The sequence below is a fragment of the Myotis daubentonii genome, chromosome 6 (genome assembly GCF_963259705.1).
Source record: "Myotis daubentonii chromosome 6, mMyoDau2.1, whole genome shotgun sequence".
In the NCBI taxonomy this organism is placed as follows: domain Eukaryota; kingdom Metazoa; phylum Chordata; class Mammalia; order Chiroptera; family Vespertilionidae; genus Myotis; species Myotis daubentonii.
In genome coordinates, this window is record NC_081845.1 from 16778597 (window position 1) to 16801254 (window position 22658).

The 22658-nt window shown below is 44.7% G+C and overlaps 1 protein-coding gene across 4 annotated transcripts in view; it reads left to right on the forward strand.

Moving 5' to 3' along the window:
- Positions 1–22658, forward strand: part of TPD52L1 (TPD52 like 1) — a 66309-nt gene that overhangs the window by 26398 nt on the left and 17253 nt on the right. For all 4 annotated transcript variants that reach the window (XM_059700247.1, XM_059700246.1, XM_059700245.1 and 1 more), the window contains exons 2-3: positions 13611–13726; positions 17252–17400. In XM_059700247.1, coding sequence (XP_059556230.1) covers positions 13611–13726; positions 17252–17400 — 265 coding nt within the window. The remainder of the gene's footprint in view (positions 1–13610; positions 13727–17251; positions 17401–22658) is intronic.

Below are 22658 nucleotides of genomic sequence, written 5' to 3' on the forward strand. Positions count from 1 at the left end.
ACCTGGTAAAAGGGATGAGAGAGCTCTTTGGAGCCTCTTATAAGGGCACTAATCCCATATAAGGGCTACACCCTCATGACCTAGTCACCTCCTGAAGACCCCACCTCCTAATAGCATCACATTGAGGATTATGATTTCAACATATGTATCTGGGGAGACACAAAGATCCAGTCCAGTGCACATGCTTGTTGTAACCAGACAAGTATTGCAGAGGTATGTAAAAGAGAGTTCATCTTTTCTTTATCCAATCTCACCCTTTGGCAGTGACCGGCATTAACAATTTGGTATGTATCTTTTCTCACCTTTCTCAGTGCTCATACAAACACCTGGGGATTCCTGTTCACATATAAGGTATTTTTGTGAAGCAGAGTACTGTGTACTGGTTTTAATCCCAAGGGAGCCGAACGCTGTGTATCAGTCCCAGGGGAGGAATCCAAACACTACTGTGTGTTGGTATTGGAGTTGCCAAGGAAAAGACAGTCGAGCAGTGGATAGAACAACCCTTTACTTACAAAGAAACAGAACAAGATCAGCTTCAATAATGGGCATCAGTCCCTCATGGCTAGCAGGGCAACCCCCTACTTCCCTAGCCGCAGACTGGGCATTTGGCTTATGGATACCCCTCTCCTTTCTACCAGCATCAACAATGGGGGGAAGGACTCCAACCCTATCCCTCCTCGATGGAGTCTGAGATACCGAAAGGTGGGGGTGTGCCTGAGGGCCATTGACAGGCATGCTGAAGCAGTACAAAAGAGCACATACCGAGCCTGCTATCTGGAGATACTCCTTCACAAGGGCACAGGCTCAATGGACTCTGTATCTCTGGTAAGACGTGTCACAGGCCCAAGGCCCATCCTTATTTGGTGAAGTGGGGGCCCAAAGGCTGCACGCACAAGACTGCCTTTCCCAGCAGTTTTTATTCCTCTCTCTAAATTGATCATGTGCAAACACTACTCAGCACCTTGCTTTTCACATTTGACAATATACAATGAACGTTCCTTCTGGTCATTATTCCTAATAACTCAAAAGTAGCACAGTGGTGCGCTGTACTTGTTTCATTTGTTCCCCTACTAATGGGCATCCAGGTTTTTTTATTTGTTTTTATTTTTAAAAATATGTGGGTTTTTTTTGCCGAAGCCGGTTTGGCTCAGTGGATGGAGCATCGGCCTGTGGACTGGGAGGTCCCGGGTTCGATTCTGGTCAAGGGCATGTACCTGGGTCACGGGCACATCCCCGGTGGGAGATGTGCAGAAGGCGGCTGATCGATGTTTCTCTCTCATCGGTGTCTCTAACTCTCTATCTCTCTCCCTTCCTCTCTGTGAAGAATCAATAAAATATGTTTGAAGGAAAAAAAATATGTTTTTATTGATTTCAGAGAGGAAGGGAGAGGGAGAGAGAGAGAGAGAGAAACATCAATGATGAGAGAAAATCATTGACTGGCCACCTCCTACACACTCCGCACTGGGGATCGAGCCCACAACCCGGCATGTGTCCTGACTGGGGAGTTGAACCTCCTGGTCCATAAATTGATGCTCAACCACTAAACCACGCTGGCCAGGGGCATCCAGGTTTTTATAGTTGGCTACCATTGTCAACAATACTGCAGTAAATATCTAAAATCTTCTTAGATTGTCTTTTTTCTTCTATAAGATCGATTCTCAAAAGCCTTTCAACCAGCTGTTATAGCCCAGAAGCCAGTGATACGTTAGAGGATCTATTTTTCCTCGACAGTGCCTGCAAGGGTTGTGATACAATTTTTGCATTTTTGTTGCTAATCTCTTGGATGAAAAAATGGTATATCTCTGCGATTTTAATTTGCATTTTCTTTGTTACTAGTAAGGTTGTCCTTTCATATTTTATTTGGCTATTTCATTGTCTTGTGTATGACTGACTTTAAACTTCTCTAATTCTTGCATATTTTATTTTTGAATGATTCAGAAACACATATTTTCATCTCTGTTAACATTTATTTTTTTCTACCCAGATTTCAAGAGAAAAACAGATTTTCTTGGAGATTGTCAATAACAGTTATTTGAAATGCTAGAGATTTGATAAGTAAAACTGGAGAAATGGGAATGTTACTGAGCTGACTGCTTAAAGGGAAAACTGTTTTTACCTATGACAATGCTTTTTGAATGATCAAGCCTCTGAGTCTGGCTGCAGTACCAAAGGTCATGGACCAGGCTTTCCATGTGGCCATCATGGCGTTATCCTAACCATAGCCTTGGCATTGTGTCAGGGCTAGAGAACTTTAACAAGTTCAGACCTGTCTGAAGAGGTCCCTCATACTATCTACCCCACTCTTCAAATATGCCTTGGAGGGGGGAGTTATATTTGTTCCTGCTTCATGTCCATAGTAGATGTCTTCCATTGCAAAAGGAATGGTTTTACTCTTTCCCTGAACTCGCCCTAAAGGATGGCCCAGCACTTTATAAAGCCCAGTGAGCATGACTGGAATGGGAATGTAGCCTGTCCAGTGAAGCTGACCGCAGACAAGACCTGCCTGTCTCCGAGTGCTGGGTATCTCGGGACAACTCACCAAGCAAATGAATGGAAAATCCAGTTCTCAAGTCTAATGGTATAAGAAGGAGGAGAATAGGAGGAGTAGGAGAAACAGGAGGGATTTCCCTTTCTTTAAATGAGTGTTACATTTTCTTAATGAATTTGAATTTAGAGTAATTTATTACCCTGGAGTTTTCTTACTGATACAAGTGAGACTGTCTCCAGTCTTGCTGAAGGCAGAAATCTAAGTCTGGGTGTTAAATCCTGAGATTTATCTTTTTTCATAGTTGTCTTCCTTTCCCAAGTACCAGAAGAGGTAAACTTGAATATATGTGTGTGTGTGTTGGGGTGGGGCGGGGGTAAAATGAGGATGGAGATGCAGAAAAAAAAGGATGACATAAAGGTTAAAATGGTCAACCTATGTATGGTTTGTCTATACACATCCCTGTAATAGTTTTATTTTTCTCATCCGATGTAGGTGTTTACTCAGAAAAGGAAGTTCCCAGAGTCTATGCATCAGGAACATTAGCTATTTTTGGTTTTCTATAACTATTTGTTTGGTGTTCTTTATTCGAATGTGTGGCTGCTGTGTTGTTATGTCTTTGTTTTGGGGTTATTGTGGCCTGAGTTGCTGTTTTATGCAGTTGCATCTGTTTTGTAAGTGTGTCAAACTGTGCCTTTCAAGGGTAACAAATAGTGATTTGAAATGGGAACAACATCCCAAATGCCTAAATCTTACATTTGAAGCTGAGGAGATTTGTGATAAATATTTTACATCTTTTAATTGAAAATTAACCTCCGTGGTTTTGAGGGTAGTCACGGACTTGCTCATGACCAGCAGAAGCCATCGGTGTGGGTGAGGTCATGTGACCTCATGAGAGGCATAAAAGCTCAGGTCTGAGCGGCTCACTCTGGTTGTGATTGAAGTTGGTCCCTCTGGAGTGAAGTTCAGAAGCAACTCCTGCAGGAGCACATTTACCACATCATCTGTAAGAAGCGTAAGCGTCTCTATTTCTGGCTTTCATTTAAAAAACCAAAATCTGTGTTTCCTATACTTGTTCCCTTGACCTACTTATAAAACAATTTTTTAAAATTTTCTACAGAATTAACAGTTAACTAAAATCAGTCTTCCCAATGCTTACCAATCATCCTTTGCTGTTCATTTAGTCCCTCAAGTAGTTTTTATTCTGAGGTTGTAAAAAGCACAGACATTGCCATAAGTTATTTGATCTACTTGGCAAATCAGTCTCCTTGGAGATTGGTTAGTAGAGACTGTCATCGAAGAGGCTCATCATTGCAGTGTGAACCAAACCACAGGAAATGATATGAATTTAAGCTTCATATGTGATATCTTGGAATACAATATCATTTCCGTATGCAGCCTACCAGAGGATGCCAGCCTGAATGGCCAACTGGTCTTACACAGTAATCAAAGCTGTGTATTAATGCAATGCTAGTTTCTGTAGTTAGCCCAGTAAAATGATGTCATGAAGCAAGCCACTCCCATGGCCCTGAGCGGTGTCACAGTCCCCTTCAGGCAAGCAGGTCCTATCCATTCATCACCCTAATCCCTACAGCTCTCAATGCCTTCAGGAGCACCCTGAAGCCATGAGTTGGGCATGAGACCAGGGAAGCCTGGGGTACTTGGGTGCTCTTCAGGCTCTCTGGGATTATTATTCCTGGAGCTGAATAGGAGTTCTGGTCAGACCTTAGTCACAGAAATTATAATTTAGGTTTTTGTGAATCCCTAATTGGTTTGACCTCCTTGCAAGTTGCTCACCCTTGAAGGCTGCATGGTACATATTTAACTATTGGGTACCATTGTTTTCTGCAATCTTTAGTATTCTAGTGAATATTGGTTACTTCAACAATACACAAATTACCTAGGAATTTTTACATCAAAGCTAGGTTTCTTCTTGGAGTAGGAAGACAGTCATCTTGTACATATGAGTGAATGAGAAATGGAAGGGCATATTTCCATATATTTGTTGATTTCTTTTTTTTTTTTATCTTCAACTGAGGATATTTTTTCCATTGATTTTTGGAGAAAGTGGAAGAGAGAGGGAAAGACAGAGAGAAATATTGATGTGAGGGAAAGACAGAGAGAAATATTGATGTGAAAGAAACACATCGATTGATTGCTTCCTGCATGAGCCCCAACCAGGACCTGGGCCAAGGAGGAGCCTGCAACCGAGGTATGTGCCCTTGACCTGAATGATGCCTGGACTCTTTGGTCCGCAGTCCAACACTATCAACTGAGCCAAATCAGCTAGGGCTATTGTTGATTTCTATCTCATAGTATGTCACTTCCATCTTTAGCCAAAATTTGGTTTTGACTAGTAACAAATTTTTCTTTAGACACTAGAGTCAATTTTAATCGGCATCGATTTAAATTGTCACCGAAGCAGAATTTTTTAAAGCTGAAAAATGGATTATAAGAATTTAATCTAACCTCCTACAACCTCAGAAGCAACTTCTGATAATAGATTTAGTAAAAAGCATAAAATCTTTCTTTATTCACCTGATTCGTGCGCACTCAAGCTGAGTATTACAGATGCGACTTCTTTTTTTAGCTACATTATTAAATGAAACCAAAGCTTTAGAAAACAGGGCTATTAATAGTGGTGACTCATGTATTCATGTTTTAAGAAGGACAATAAACTTCTACAGGACAGAGTCAGAAATATTTTTTTCATAAAGTTGTTTAACTATAATTATAATAATAGTATTATGTGTGTTAATGCAATTTATAATGCAAGTCATAATGTAACTTATACTGTACATAATATTTAATAGTAATATATAGTAATATGAATAGAAAGCAAAAAAGTCAACACTTTAGATCATTTTAAGGCACACAGCATGTTACTTGTTATTCTAGTGTTGTTGGCAACTTGGTAAGATTCTTAGAAGGGAGACTGAGGAGGAAGTGGTGGAAGCTTTTGAGAGTGATGAAGAGGCATAAAAGCATAGGGTTGAATAGAAGCATGACTGAGGGACACTGCATATGGTAGACTGGCTGGTTTCAAAGGGTCGTGGGAAAATCATAGGCAGGCTAATTGGAATCATCACTGGAATGCTAGCATACAAATTTTCAAATTTAGGCTGGAAGTGACTCCATCCACTGAATGTGTTTTGAACTGAGTTTTGACATGATGAAACTAATATGTTCAAAATATTGATATGAGTGTTGTGTAGGCTGGGCAGTGGGGAGATTGCAAGCAAGGAAATAAAATTTAGCTAAGATTTCAGTAGTTGAGTGTGTAGTGATAAAACCTAAATCACTGTCATGGCAATGAAAATTAAAAAGGGTAGACAAATATGACAGATAACAAAACGATAAGGAAAAGGGCATCAGGAAGACTTCACAGTTTGATTTTCTATCCTTGGGGATCTAATCCAGTAAACATTAGCTCAGCAACTCCTATTTAAGAGAGTTTAGGAGATGTAGACCTACCCTGAACTCTGCAATTCTCAACAGTGGGGAGGCTACAGATTTTAAACTTACAGACCTTGACCTTCAGTAAACCTCAGTCTTGTTGAGCAGAAGGTTTTCTGGGTGGGATAGAGAGACATTTTAGCCCTGTCCCATCTCAGCATGAGATATTGTGGTCGAGTTGAAAAAACATGAACTCTGTAACCTGATAAACTTTCGTTCAATGCTTAAATCCACTTTTTACCAACCATGTAAGGTTGGGTAAGTTATTTAACACTTTGAGCCATCATTTCTTCACTTGCAAAATGAGAAACCATCTCTACAAAATCAGTCTTCATAGATCTCTTGAATTTCTGCCCATTTTGCAAGCAGAGATACTGACAACCTTTTTTATTATGAACTATCCTTTCAAGGATGTTTGTAGGAAACAGCCTTGGAAGGTAGAGATGGTGTCTATCTCTAGAGCAGAAGTCAGGTTGCCTACAGTCCAGTAGAATAAAGATGACCTCTCCCTCCAGGGTGGAGGTCAGCAGGTTTGTTTGCTGACTATGAAAAGCAATCAGATTTCCTGAGCTTGGGTTCTTCAGTTGTGATGGAAACTCACTGTGTGAGCATGTTCCATCTAGGTCCCTCCACATCACTCCTCCATGGAACTTGTTGACAAGGGAAAAAACCTGAATGTGATGTTCATGCTGAGTATGATCCAGGAGTCTTGGGTCTTCTGCCAGCACCCATGAAACTATGGGCAGGCTAACTTGTTAGCTCGCAAATTGGGTAAAATCTGAAATCCTTTGTCTTGATGCCACCTGCCCAATGTGTTTCTGGGGAGAATATATTATGGGATCAATTCGAGACCTTTGATATGGTCTGGTTTCAGATGAGATGAAAAAAGATGAGAAGATAAAGCCTGAAAAAACAGTATGATCTTATTTGTGTATATTATGGGTATATCTAAATATATATGTTATATATTAGATTTTAAAATATATTGATATCTATACTAGAGGCCAAGTGCATGGATTCTTGCACTGGTGGGGTCCCTTGGCTGGGCCTGCGGGGATCAGTGGACCTCTGCGCTGCTGCAGCCCAGCCTTACCCACCAGCTCGTTGGGCTCCAGTCTGCTGTCACATTGATTCCACACAGCACAAAATAGTGCGCGAAGCAGCAGGTGGCTGGGGTGGAGCCTGAGCCTGGATCCCAATGGCTCATCCAGGGGACCCGCTGTGCCTGCCACCATCGCCGCTCAGGCATGCAGGGGGAGTGTCCAGGGGAGAGGCTCGCACGGCCATGACCTTGGGCATCTGGCACCCACTGGTTAGCTGAGTGGCATTCCTGCTATGGGAGCACACTGACCACCAGGGGGCAGTTCCTGCATTGAGCGTCTGTTCCCTGGTGGTCAGTGCGCATCATAGCTACCAGCTAGTCATCAGGTCATCCAGTTGCTTAGGCATATATATATATATATATATATATATATATATATATATATATATATATATATAAAATTTTTCAAAGCTAGGATGCCAAAGATTTTAAGATACCCATTGTTTTATACAGCATTAAGAATGAAAAAGTATACCAATTAATTGTAAGACACCATTGATTGTAAGAAGTATTCTAATTTGAGAGGTGTAAAGTGAAAAAAAGTGTGGGTGTATAGGAAAAGAACTGGAGAGATGTACATGAAAGTTTTATAGTGGTGAACTCTGGGAGGTGAGATTACAATTTGTCTTTAATTATTGCTTTTCTGAGAATGCAAATTTCTTAAACTGCTACTCTCTTCCTATTTCACTCTTTACCCTACTCTCAAGGCTAGCGGTAGGTGACCCTAGGCCCTGGCAGAACCCCTTTTCAGATCTTTCAGTGTGTCATGCACTAGGGTTCAAGCCTTGGCTTGAGGATGTAGGAATGGTAAGCTCCCACTGTATTGTTCTTAGCACTTGAGGCCTTTGCTAAAATGCCAGGGCTACAGACATATTTAATACAAGTTATTGGTAAGTGAATGAAAAGCAGTTCAATAAAGGAGGTCTATAGAAATAGTATTTAATTTTTGTGGTAGGCTTAGGAAATGTGTAGAAAGGATTCTAATAGAGAAATTTGTTTTATAACTTTAATTTCCATCCTCCTAGAATTAGCATGTATAAAATTTTGTGCGCTTTAAGAAAATCGTAAATCCAACATTAATGAGATTAGCTCAATAGTTTTTCCTGTGAGGAATAAAAGATATTTTGAAATTTTATATTTGCCTGAAGTTATTTTTACCAAATGTCATGAAGAAAGTGTAATTAAGTAATAAATATTACAGTCTTAAATTTATTATTTAAAACATGGTGAATTTTTACTTAAGCTTCTTTATTGCATCCTTTCTTTTATGAAGTCCTGGGGTAATTTTGTATTCTTTTTGCAAATATATGCTTTTATTCCTTTGCTTGGTTATAGAGTTGGATTTATTTGTTAATTTCTTACTATGGTTCTCATACACCTACATGCAAGCTTATTTTGCTATTTAAAGGAAATTCTGGCCCAGCCGGTATGGCTCAGTGGTTGAGCATCAACCTATGAATCAGTAGGTCACAGTTCAATTCCGGTCAGGGCACATGCCCGGCTTGCAGGCTTGATCCCCAATGTGGGCTGTGCAGGAGGCAGCCCATCAGTGATTCTTTCTCATCATTGATGTTTCTATCTCTCCCTCTCCCTTCCTCTCTGAAATCAATAAAAATATTTTTTTCAAAAAATAAATTCTGTGACTTTTATATATTTTTCAACAATGCAAAATATGGTCACTCATCTGAAGTCATAGTTTGTAATCATTTTAACACACAGCTGTCTATACTGTTTCAATCATATGCATGAAGCCATGACCTAATCCAGCGGTTCTCAACCTGTGGGTCGTGACCCCTTTGGCGGTCGAATGACCCTTTCACAGGGGTCGCCTAAGACCATCCTGCATATCAGATATTTATATGACGATTCATAACAGTAGCAACATTACAGTTATGAAGCAGCAACGAAAATAATTTTATGGTTGGGTCACTACATGAGGAACTGTATTTAAAGGGCCAGAAGGTTGAGAACCACTGAATCCATTGGAGTGCTTGACGGGGTGTATCAGAAGTGTGTTGGTACCAATGGGAGATTTTGTTTCAAAGCTAAAGGAGGCACTCTGATCCAAAACTCACCTTTGGATTTGTACTTTCCAACATCTTTTGTTTACTATTCTTCAGTGGTTGTAAGACAGAGAAGGAGATACGCTTTGGAGTCAGACTGGCCTAAGTGAGAGCCCAACAGCAGGTGACCAAGCCAGACCCTGAGCCCAGGTCCCATGAGTGAGGGTCCTCACCAGCAAGGCTGGGACCAGCTGCAGTGACTTCTCAGGTGCTCTGGTTCAGTTTGTTGTGTCATTTAGCACCGCATGGGAGACTTAAATGAGTCACCACTGGCCGATTGTAGGTATAGTGAAAGCAGGAGCATGGTAGCATCTGACAAGTGCTCTAGGTGACAAAAATGTCACCTAGCCGATGGAGAGGCACAGTTCCTGCACTGGAGTCAGACCTGTGGATATCTGTTACCTTTGTTAAGTCTGTATATTTTATTGCATGAAAATGAAAGTAAAATGACTGTCTTTAAGTGCAAACTACTCCTATGGCGGGATGGCAACACTTATTTACCCTATATCATGGTGTACATACATGGGCTCCATGTATGTACCTGACCTGGTTATGGGCCCTCAGGCTTTGCGAAGTGGGTAAAAAAATAGGTCTAGTCCATTCCAATGCGATAATTTAAAAAGACCCTTTAAATAATACCCATTTTCTCAGTGAGAGTACCTCCTAGCTCAGATTTCTTCTTTGTCAGCGCCCTTCCCTTGCCCTGGCTGAGGTGGTATCAGGTACGTGGAAGCAGGAAGGGCCCATGTAGTGCCTCGTGTTCTCTGTTGCTCTTCCAGCAGCTGGGGCCTCATATCTTCTGATGCTGACACTTCTGCAGATATGCCCCTTGATCTTGCCTTTCTCTGCTGAGTTTGGGCCCAGTAGCCCTTCCAAGCTGATTCAGCCTCGCTTGGCTCTCGTTGGTGGGAGATTTTCTCCACCTTGCCAGGGCCCGTAACCCCAGCGTCTGCTGTGGGGTCACCAACCTCTTGCCAAGGTGGCAGGATTCTCCCTAAGTACTGTGGGGAGTTCTGGAGCCCGAGTATGGTTAACTGACTGCAGAAGTGTCAGTTGGGGAAGTAAACACCAAAGGCTGGTTTTGGCAACCACCCAGCACCTGTCTGGTTTGCAGGCACTGGCTGTGCTCCAGGTTGGTGTGGGCTGGCCTGAACGATATTTTTTTTAGAGCTCAAAAAGGAAATTGGGGCAGCCTTTCTGTACCAGTCAGGGCCCAGGAGAGAAACAGATGGATGGCATTCTCAGGGGGTGCCTGATTCAAGAGAGCTTAATGAAGGGACTATTAGAAGATGGGAAGAGTTAAGGGAAACCAATAGGGGATGGTGAAGCTCCTCAGAACCACGGCAGCAGGAAGTCAATATGGTCCCTGGGCTGGAGGAGAGGGCGGGGCTTTTGAACTTGACCAGAGCTGAGCTATAGAAGGGGGCGTTCAGAAAAGAAAATCAGATTCATGAAGTTGCCTCATAATGTACTGTACCTGCTAAAAATTGTGCTTTCTGAACAGTTTTCCCTGTTATTTTTTATTAAAAATATGTTTTTAATCTCTTCCAATATCTACTTTCATAGGAACTAGGTTAATTTATATGCATTTTACTGCCCTTCTCACATTATCGTCTACCACTTGGTATCTCTTATCATTTTCTTTTTTTTTCTTTCTGGTTCTGATATAGTTTTACTGGTTAATCACTTTTTTAACCAACTCCTCTTTAATTCTGGATTTACCCTTTGACCTCATGATTTGATTGCTGCGTCACTAGCCCACTGAGCAGAGCATATTCTGGTGAAAACAGCAGGTCTTGATTTCATTCTGTTTATATGAACATGGCCCCCAGTGCTGAACTGTGTCTCTCATAGAATACCCACTGGAAGAGGCTGTAGCAGGGAAATAGATACAGAAGTGGAAAAAGAAGACGGGGAACTGTCATTTAATTTCAAAGATGAGAATGAAGAAGGTAATTGATCTAATTAGAGGTGAAGTAACTAGCAACCTGGCCTCCAGGCAGATTTCCTGAATGGCTGGTGTCTGGGAGTGAGACTTTCAAAGATTCGTGATGTCTTTGAGGAGTGGGACACAGGACAGACCAGAGCTGAAGGCCAGTGTAGAATGCCTCACTATAAAGTTTATGGATCTCCCTCCTGGAAAGTAGATCCTGCTGCATGTGGGGGTCTACCCTTCCCTAAATTCACTAGAACTTTCCCAGTTCCTGTATTATCAATTCAGTTGGATTTTGAATTTTCTTCCTAGAATATAGGAAGATACTAAAAATGTTTCATGTCTTGTAAAGTCTAACTACCTGGAACTATTGTCTATTCCCTTTCCTGACACATGCCCTCTCACACTGTCAAGAGAAGGAAACTTTGAGAATTTGTGTTCCAGCTAAATTTGAGCACTATCCCTGAGTCCCAGGGCCAGGCTGAGTTGGGGAGAAGACCAGAATGTCCTACCATACTGCTTCCTAGCCCCAGGTGCAGGGGGGTAGCTTACCTTCCAGACCCAGCTCTTAAACCTGTGCTTGGAATTGCTGCTGATTCTTGATGTAGACATTTATCCTAGAAAACGCTCTAAAAATACATTGGGCACCCCAGCTGGGTTGGCTTAGTGGATAGATCGTCGGCCTGCGTACTGAAGGGTCCCAGGTTTGATTTCGGTCAAGGGCACATGCCTGGGTTGTGGGCTCGATCCCCAGTAAGGAGCATGCAGAAGGCGGCCAATCAATGATTCTCTCTCATCATTGATGTTTCTAACTCTCTCTCCCTCTCTCTCCCTCTCCCTTCCTCTCTGAAATCAATAAAAATGTACTTTAAAAATACATTGGCCACATGTAAACAAATATTTACTTGCAGAAATAAATGACCGTGTGTTTCCCCTTTAAATGACTTATTTACATTTTTGTACAGAATCTAGAGTTATTCTTGTAGGTTGCTGAATATATACATGAAACTGGCACAGCCTCTTTGGGGAATGAATGCAGTGGGTTTCAAAAGGTCTGTCCCCGTGCCCTTTGACTCAATAATACTATGTATACGAAATCATCAAGGATTTGCCTTATGACTTGGCTAGGAGACGTTCCCTGCAGCTTCCCAATAAACAGGATAAATTATCATTCACACATGAGAATGTACGCATGTTGATACATGGTTTTAAACATAAAGGATTTTCATGATAACCTATCAAATGAACAAATAAGTTCACAACAGTACTAGTAAATGCATATAAAATACATAAGAAAATATGCATGTATGCACAGAAGAAATGTCAGCAAGGATGGACCAAAAGGATAATTATTTTGGAGTGGTGTGAATAATAGTGATTTTAATTAGAAACGGATAATTTTATTTTCTTGTCTTCTACAATAAACAGGTATTTCTCATGAAAAAGAACATTACTGAGCAGTGAAACTGGCCTCTGGAGTACATAGAGGGGATGAGGATCTGATGAACTTGGGTCAGCAAGATGCCGTGTTCACTGATGTGTGTTAGGGTATCAGCAGTAATACAAAGTGCTGATGGTGCACCATTGATTCAGACAAAAAGATGTGGGTACAGTGGACTTAAGAGTGAAGCCAGTCCTGGCCGGTTTAGCTCAGTGGATAGAGCACCAGCCTGAGGACTGAAGGGTCCCAGGATCAATTCCAGACTGGATCCCCTTGCCATGGTGGGGGCTCCTGTGAGAGACAACCAATCGAAGTGTCTCTCTCGCATAGATGTTTTTCTCTCTCTGTCTCTCCCCCTCCTTTCCATTCTGTCTAAAATATCAGTGGAACAATATCCTCAGGTGAGGATAAATAAATAAATAAATAAATAAAAATAAGTGTAGTCATTTAAAAAAAGAGAGAGAGGGTGAGGCCAGCTTCAGAAGAATTTTGCAAATTGGGCCATATTTTTACTCTTTAACTAGAATGATTTTGTAGGATAATTATTTACCTTTTTCTTTTGACTTTTAACAAACTATATATATTTTAATTGTTTTATTGAATAATAATACTAAGTATACAAAAAATATTTACAAAATACATTGTAAAGTACAGAAAATACTTATGCACAGTGTCCCAAAAATGGACCACTACCATTAACTCCACAGAGATGTCCTATAGGTTCCCACACTCCCATCCTCTTCATCCCCCTCTCTGCCCCCGCTGCCTCAGAGCAAACCATGGTCCTGAATGCTTTATCATTGCCTTGCTTTCCTTCATAAATCTATCCTTAAACAATACTTTATTTAGTTTTGCAACTTCATATAAGTGGAGCCGTACTCTGTGTGCTTCTGCACCTTGTTTTTTTTCCCACTCAGAATCTTATTCCCAAGTTTCATCCATGTGATCACATCAGCAAACTTATCACAATATTATTTACTGTATTTTCCTTCACCTTTTTCACCAACTCCCCTCCCCTTCCCTCTGACAACCATCTTTTTGGTCTCTGTTTCTATGAATCTGTTTTTGTTTTGTCTTATTTGTTCATTCATTTTAAACATTGCGTTATGTTCTATCAATCTTGCCTAAAGGTTTGTTGGAGACTGAACCCCTGCGAGGAAGAGATGAAGACGCAGTAGCCAGTGCTGACTTCTCTAGCATGCTCTCCGACGAGGAGAGAGAAGAGTTAAAGGCAGAATTAGTTCAGGTATGTTTAGGAATCTTATTATTCCAATGACTATCTCTGGATCTTGAGAGTTACTATTACTTTTATATAAGTCCCATATTACAATTGTTATATGACATTCAGTAAAATTTGATAAATGATGTATTGCAAGATGATTTATTTTGGGGGGTATTTTGTAATGCTAATTGTCCATTATTCGTTGGTTACAGCACAAAATTGAATGGCTACGCTGCTTAAGCAACAATGATAATTAGCAGCTCCTACTCTTTTAGTATCACAATACCATGGGGATGATAAACCACTTACAAACCTGGTGGAATTCCTTCAAGACCCTGCAAGTACAAGCTGCTTTTGAAGAGCAGTTCTTGTTTTAGGTCAACAGCATAGCTCAACAAACACTTTGAAATAATTTAGTTTTGTCACAAAAAAAGTTAGTCATAGAGCAACTGGATTTACTGAGTTGTGCTCTTTTGCAGAAGAATAAAGCTCTGGGGATAGAGAGGAAAGCTGTGCTGGATGCAGGCTCCATTAGATCTCAGGTAGTTGTTGGGGCATTTGGACTTAGAGGCGAGGAGGATGCCTGTCTCATTGTGAATGCAACTCTCTGTTCAAGTATTTTGTTTGCAGCACCTACTAACCCTTGAACACTTGGCTAAGGAGCGGTTGGTTACATTACAGAAGGAAAGGGCTGGACACAGGGGGCTTCCTGAATACAATAAGCAGCAGGGCGAGAAGGGTGAAGCCAGCATCCCCTCTCCATTCTGAATCCCTGGCTCCGAGGGCAGGAAGCTCCTGGTCCATCGGGAAGCAAGGCTTTCACCCCTGGCTCTGGCCTCTTCTGCAGGCTGGGGACAGAGCTCCGAGCTCCACCGTACCCTCAGCCCCCTTGGTCCACTGCAGACTCCTCAGGCTCTGAGGTCTTGAGAGTGTGTGTTCGTGACAGGTCATAATCATATTGAAGATTTTTCAGGTGCTTTCCCAAGACACACCTTAAAATAACTTCATAAAATCAGCTTATTCCTCTGGCACAGCAGAAGTTATTTTTATAAGCACAGAGCCTGCTTCTTTGGCTGGGTTTGTCTGTGGCCACTGATCCAGAACCACTCAGTTGACTTCAACCCGGCCACCCATTCCGGAGTGCGCGGACCAAAGTCAGCCTTCACTGAGCGTGCAGCAGCTCCACGTTTCCTTACGGCCTGGAATTCTGTTCACGACCTGTTCATGTCAGTGGTGGTGTCCAAAGTTTATGTTCTGTAGGCCAGTGTAAGTTAACTGATTCTATGCTGAAATTTAACTCCTTCATATAACAGTCCAGGTTTAAGTGCAGATGCAACCTCTGTGATAGACCAGCTTTTAGAAAATGACTTGATTTTTCTGGGTTCTGGGATTCTATCAATGCATTTTTCCCACATTCTGTATTTTCTAAATGTTCAAAGCTGAGTATGTGTTACTTTTATAATCAAGAAAAGGTAAGCCTGGGTTCTAAATGGAGACCCCATGAACATAAATAACCTGCAGTGTTTTCAGAAATCCTTGTTTTATTCGGCCACATTAATAAGCTTCCAGTGCATCTCACTCCTAACACTTTCTGAGCCTGAATTCTGAAAATAACATCAGACTCCCGTCACTGTGTTCAAGTTACCAAGTTGCATGTTTTCATCCCCCAGAATGCATTAGCCTCTGTGCTTGCTCTCTCTTATTTCTGCGTTTCTCGGAGATGAGGGGGTATTGCATCCTGCCTTATTGTTGTGTGCTTACCAAGTGCTGGCACTAGGAAGACCTGCCCTTGTGCTGGGAGACGTAAAATAAGCCAGTATTGTCCAAAAGGCTACATCTTAGATCAAGTCTGCAATCTAAAAGAGGAATCTGTTGTTACACAGTTTGGCCTTTATTTTATGACTGTAGCCATGTGATACGTGTGTTTTTCAAAGTTCCTTCAGTGGGAAAAGGTGGAGGAGGGTATAGGGGAATAGATGGTGATGGATGGAGACTTGACTTGGGGTGGTGAACACACAATACAGTATACAGGTGTGCTGTGGAATTGTGCCCCTGAATTCTGTATAATTCTGTTAACCAGTGTCACTCCAATAAATTCAATAAAAAGGAAAAAAGAATCTAAAAATAAATAAATAAAAGCTTCTTAGTGTGAGGCCAGTATCACCTCTGATCTGGCATGTGCTTTGTGTGTAGCAGGTGTGTAGTAAGGTGAGGCAGGGGGTCCCGCGGGGGTGAGGCAGACGGAGTCCTAACGAAGCATGCCCAACTCCGGAGACTGGTTCAAGACGCAGATCTGAGTTTATTGTTTAAGTGCAGCGACATATATAACATTCCAGACCAATCAGAAGTTTACACCATCTTTAGGGCAACCAATGGTAGGAAAGATCAGGGTACTATGTAGGGGCTCTAGGGGGCTTACTCAGGCGGGCGCTGCCACTTCCCGGTGTGCCGAGGAAGCTTGTATAGGCGGAGTGCGCTCACGCCATTGCATCTGCCACTGCACTGAGATAAATCTCCTGAGCTCTTCCCACAGTAAGGCTTTTAACTTTATTTTATAGCTTCAATGAATATTTATATTTGTAAATACCGGCAGTAGATTATGCATTTTAATAAGCTTATCAATATATTAAAATATTTTGTGTCAGAGATTTGATCTCATTCATCTTATTACCAGTTGCTCCTGACATCCCCGAGGTCTCTGCACATCTATTTGGTGTTTCTTTCCCTCTGTCTCCCTTTTTAACTAAACTTGCTCAATATTTCTGTGCTACGAACATCCACGCCCACTTTCATTTCACTAAGCTGCATTTTATGCTCAGTATTCCATAATGTGACGTGGCTTTTGAAAAGGATGAAATGATGGCATTGGTGCTAGAAATTTGTGTTATATAACAATTAGAAAGTGCCAATGTCCCCTCGATAAAATGACTCAAGAAAAATGGGTATTAATAGGACTAGAAAAAATACCAGACAGCATTATCCAGCAGGCAGAACCTATTTTCAGGCTCCCTCCATCCACTCTTGGTTTCCCCTCTTCCTTGGGTGTGTGGTCCCCCAGGAAGAACACACAGTGCCCTCAAGCTCCCATCTCTTAGACGTACAGATTCAGTTCCTTCCTCCCAAACCTTTATTCTTTCTGGACTAAGCTAGTGACCAACTAAAGTGTTCATAACCCATAATGTCTTACTGCAAACATTCTTCTGTATTAGTCAGGGTTCTCCAGAGAAACAGAACCAATTATATATATGTGTGTTTCTATATATGGAAAGAGATTTATTATAGGGAATTAGCTGATGTGACTGTGGATGCCAACAGGCCCCAAGATCTATAGTCAGCAAGCTGGAGACCTAGGGGAACAGGGTGTGCCTCCAGCCTGAAGGCTAGCAGGCTCGAGGCCCAGGAAGAGCTAACATCACAGTTTGAATCCAAAGGCAGAAAACACACGCACACACACACACACACACACACACACACACACACACACCTGGGGCAGGTGTACGTTTCAGCTTGGTCTGACATCTTTCCGAACTGCTTCCCTCATACTTGTAGCTGGAAGACGAAATTACAACATTACGACAAGTATTATCAGCGAAAGAAAGGCACCTGGTTGAGATAAAGCAAAAACTCGGCATGAACCTGATGAATGAATTAAAACAGAACTTCAGCAAAAGCTGGCATGACATGCAGACCACCACTGCGTAAGTACATTCATGGAATACTAACCAATTACTTAGTCTGCCATCTTGCCACTTTTCTATGTTTTTCTACAAGGCTGACTTGGTACTGTGGCTAGAAAAAGAATATTTTCTCTAAAAGTAGGGGAAAAACCTCAACAATCATTTTTTTTTTAAAATATATTTTATTGAGTTTTTACAGAGACGAAAGGAAAGAGATAGAGAGTCAGAAACATCGATGAGAGAGAAACATCGACCAGCTGCCTCCTGCACACTCCCCACTGGGGACGTGCCCGCAACCAAGGTACATGCCCTTGACCGGAATCGAACCCGGGACCTTTCAGTCCGCAGGCCGACGCTCTATCCACAGAGCCAAACCGGTTTTGGCCAACAATCATTTTTAAAACATTGCGTGTGGAGCATGCTCCATAAAGTAGCTTTATGAAATTAAATTTTGTTTATTAAAATTGTATTTTTACTCAGATCCCTTTACGGTATTGCATATTTTTAAAAAATGTTTCTTTTTATTATATACTAGGGGCCCAGTGCTCAGTATTCCATAATATGACATGGCTTTTGTTTCTTTTTATTATATACTAGAGCAGTGGTTCTCAATCTTCCTAATGCTGCGACCCTTTAATACAGTTCCTCATGTTGTGGTGACCCCCAACCATAAAATTATTTTTGTTGCTACTTCATAACTGTAATTTTGCTACTGTTATGAATCGTAATGTAAATATCTGATATGCAGGATTTATTTTCATTGTTACAAATTGAACATAATTAAAGCATGGTGATTAGTCACAAAAACAATATGTAATTATATATTCAATATGTGTTTTCCGATGGTCTTAGGCAACCCTTGTGAAAGGGTCATTCAATCCTCAAAGGGATCCGACCCACAAGTTGAGAACTGCTGTACTAGAGTGACTTGGGAGAGGGTCCCTCAGCCCGGTCTTTGCCCTCTCACAGTCCAGGACCCCTTAGGGGATGTTCACCTGCCGGCTTAGGCCTGCTCCCTGGGGGATCGGGCCTAAGCCGGCAGTCGGACATCCTTAGTGCTGCCGCGGAGGCGGGAGAGGCTCCTGCCACCACCGCTGTGCTGGCCAGCCATGAGTCGTCTTCTGGCTGAGCGGCATTCCCCCTGTGGAATCGAACTGACCACCAGGGGGCAGCTTCTGCATTGAGCATCTGCTTCCTGGTGGTCAGTGCGCGTTAAGCAATCGGGCATTCTGCCATTAGGGTCAATTTGCATATTACACTTTTATTATATAGGATTTTTAAGCATTTGTTGAATATGTATTTTTTATTCTCATAAAATTGTAAATGGACATGCAGAGGCCTGGTAGTAGGAAGAGGTACCTGGGATGGATGGCCATTATTTCAGTTTGGTTGGGGGCCATCTTTGCCTGCTGACTCCTGAAAGCTAAGGTCTAAGACCTTTTGTTCCTGTATGACGGTGCCCTTTGTTGGAGGAGTTGGGTTAAAGGAGTCTGCTGTTTACCCACTGTGTTTCCTTTAGTTTTTAGGTGAAAGAAGACCCACTCTCTCCCCCTATAACAGCCTAGCGACCCCATAGGCTTCTGTGCTTGTGTACCGCAAGGGCTCTCCAAACAGGGTCAGGGCACACAGTAGGGCAGGATGGAGCCAGGGAGCCCAGCTGTTTATCTGCAGAGGCTAACCAGCCTTCCCCAACCTGACGACAATTATAGAAGACTAGAGGCCCGGTGCACAAAAACTTGTGCACTCAGAGGGGAGGAAGGGTCCCTCAGCCCAGCCTGTGCCATCTCACAGTCTGGGACCCCTCGGGAGATAACGACCTGCTGGCTTTGGCCTGCTCCCGGGTGGCAGAGGTCAGGCCCAATCCTGCAGCCCTTGGTCGGGCTCAGAGCAGGGCCGACTGGGGAGTTGGGGCGCCGCCCTCTGTCATGCACAGAGCAGGGTGGATCGGGAGGTTGTGATGCCACCCTCAGTCACACTCAGGGTAGGGCCGATTGGTGGGTTGGGGCACCGCTCCCTGTCACACTCAAGGCAGGGTCGATGGGGAGGTTGCAGTGCCACCCCCTGTCACGCACAGAGCAGGGCCAATCAGGGGGTTGGGGTGCTGCCCCCTGTCATGCACAGAGCAGGGCCCATTGGGGGGTTGGGGCTCCGTACCCTGTCATGCACAGAGCAGGGCCCATCAGGGGGGTTGGGGCTCCGTACCCTGTCACGCACAGAGCAGGGTCAATCAGGGGGTTGGGGCGCCACCCTCTATCAACCACAGAGCAGGGCCGATCAGGGGGTTGGGGCACCGCCACTGTCACACTCAGGGCAGGGCCGATGGGGAGGTTATGGCTCTACCCCATCACACACAGAACAGGGCCCGTGGGGGGGGAGGGGGTTGGGGTGCCGCCCTCCATCAACCACAGAGCAGGGCCGATCAGGGGGTTGAGGCGCCACCACTCTCACACTCAGGGCAGGGCCAATGGGGAGGTTATGGCTCTACCCCGTCACACACAGAGCAGGTCCCATGGGGGGCGGGGGTTGGGGCGCCGCACCCTGTCACACACAGAGCAGGGCCGATCAGGGGGTTGGGGCACCTTCCCCTGTCACGAACAGATCAGGGCCGATAGGGAGGTTGTGGCCCCGCCCCCTCTCACACACAGAGCTGCAGGGCGATCAGGGGGTTTGGGCGCTGCCCCCGTCACTCTGATCCCGGTGCCAGGAGGCCTCGCGGCTCCGCTGATCCTGGTGCTGGGAGGCATATTACCCTTTTACTATATAGGATAGAGGCCTGGTGCATGGGTGGGTGCCGGCTGGTTTGCCCTGAAGGGTGTCCTGGATCAGGGTGGGGGTCCCCACTGGGGTTTCTGGCCTGCCTGGGTGAGGGGATGATGGCTGTTTGCAGCTGGTCACACACCCTTCAGCGTGGGGGTCCCCACTGGGGTGCCTGGCCAGTCTGGATGAGGGGCTGAGGGCTGTTTTCAGGCTGGCGGGTGACTGAAGCTCCCAACTGCTCCTTTTTTTCTTTTTTTTAATTCTGGGCAAGCTTTAGGTCTGGCTCCAGCTCTGAGGCCTCTGCTGCTGAAAGCAGGTATCTGGTTTGTTTGGGTTCTATAATCGAAACACTGTATCAACTCCAGCTCTGAGATCCCGGTGGGCTGAAAACAGGTTTCTGGGGTTTTGTTTAGCTTCTATATTGGTAACTATGTTTCAAACTGCAAGCTCAGAGGCCGGCAGCTGCAGGCGGGGAACGTTGGTTTCCTCCGTCACTGAAGCAAGCAAGCCTCATGTTAGTTTCAAGCTGCCTGGCTGCCGGCCGCCATCTTGGCTGGCAGTTAATTTGCATATCTCGCTGATTAGCCAATGGGAAGGGTAGTGGACATACGCTAATTACCATGTTTCTCTTTTATTAGATAGGATAAGACACCTCACATCAGTGTTTATACATTTCAAATACATAACGCAACACCATGTGAACAATCTCCTGAAAAGCGTAGCTGGATTTTAGGCACTAAATTAATGAGCCCATGTGTCAGCAGTTTGGCCTATGTCTTTGCACCTTGGTGGCCTAGACCCATTAATGGCCTTGACAGTGTGAGGTGAAACAATCTCCAATCCTAGGGTCTGGTCACCTCTGTATTTAATCCAGGTCTGGAGGCTTCATGCCACACTGACCTGAATTCCCTTCTGGGTGTAAGAACCAGGCTAGATGTTGTGCTTGGCCTTTCTAACCGCACTGCAGGGATAAGCTAGCCCAAGGGAGGGCAAGGCCCTTTGTTGCTGAAGGGAGTGGGGAGCAGGGAGATGGGCAGAGGGTGCCCTGAGTTTGCTCCAGGTGTGATGGAGGCAGAGTGGGAGGTGGGGCAGTGAGAGGAGAGACTCATACTCCTGCTGGGACATGGGATTGGAGCAGGCAAGTTCCAGGAAGGCTTTTAGCCTCTTCACACAGGGGAGCGTATGTAGTTTGTATTTTCCCCATGTTCAAAGAACACATTGGTTTTATAGTCAGGCATCCTACTTAGTATCACGTTTTTGTCGAATGAATAGAATAAATTTATTCTCTGGGTATAGAGTGTATAGGCTAGTCAGGAAAACAGAGTTTAGTTTTTGTTTTTATTTATATTACTAGAGGCCTGGTGCACAAAAATTTGTGTACGCGGGGGGGGGGGGGGTCCCTCAACCCGGCCTGTGCCCTCTCACAGTCTGGGACCCCTCGGGAGATAACGACCTGCTGGCTTTGGCCTGCTCCTGGGTGGTAGAGAGCAGGCCCAATCCCTAGGTGCAGCCCCTGGTCGGGCTCAGAGCAGAGCCGACTGGGGAGTTGGGGCGCCGCCCCCTGTCATGCACAGAGCAGGGCGGATCGGGAGGTTGCAATGCCACCCTCAGTCACGCTCAGGGTAGGGCCGATTGGTGGGTTGGGGCACCACCCCCTGTCACACTCAAGGCAGGGTCGATGGGGAGGTTTTGGCGCCACCCCCTGTCACCCACAGAGCAGGGCCAATCAGGGGGTTGGGGAGCTCCCCCCTGTGACGCACAGAGCAGGGCCGATCAGGGGGTTGAGGAGCTCCCCCCGTCACTCACAGAGTAGGGCGGATAGGGGAGTTGGGGCACCGCCCCCTGTCACACACAGAACAGGGCAGATCAGGGGGTTGGGGCGCCACACCCTGTCACACTCAGGGCAGGACCGATGGGGAGGTTATGGCTCTACCCCGTCACACACAGAGCAGGGCCCGTGGGGGGGGGGGGGCGTTGGGGCACCGCACCCTGTCACACACAGAGCCTCGGGGCGATCAGGGGGTTGGGGAGCTCCCCCCTATCAGGCACAGAGCAGGGCTGATCAGAGGGTTAGGGCGCCTTCCCCTGTCCCGAACAGAGCAGGGCAGATAGGGAGGTTGTGGCCCCGCCCCCTGTCACACACAGAGCCGCAGGGCGATCAGGGAGTTTGGGCGCTGCCCCCTGTCACACTGATCCCAGTGCCGGGAGGCCTCTCAGCTCCTCTGATCCTGGTGCCGGGAGGTCTCGCGGCTCCGCTGATCCTGGTGCTGGGAGGCATATTACCCTTTTACTATATAGAATAGAGGCCAGGTGCAGGGGTGCGGGCCGGCTGGTTTGCCCTGAAGGGTGTCCTGGATCAGGGTGGGGGTCCCCACTGGGGTTCCTGGCCTGCCTGGGTGAGGGGATGATGGCTGTTTGCAGCTGGTCACACACCCTTCAGGGTAGGGGTCCCCACTGGGGTTCCTGGCCAGTCTGGATGAGGGGCTGAGGGCTGTTTTCAGGCTGGCGGGTGACTGAAGCTC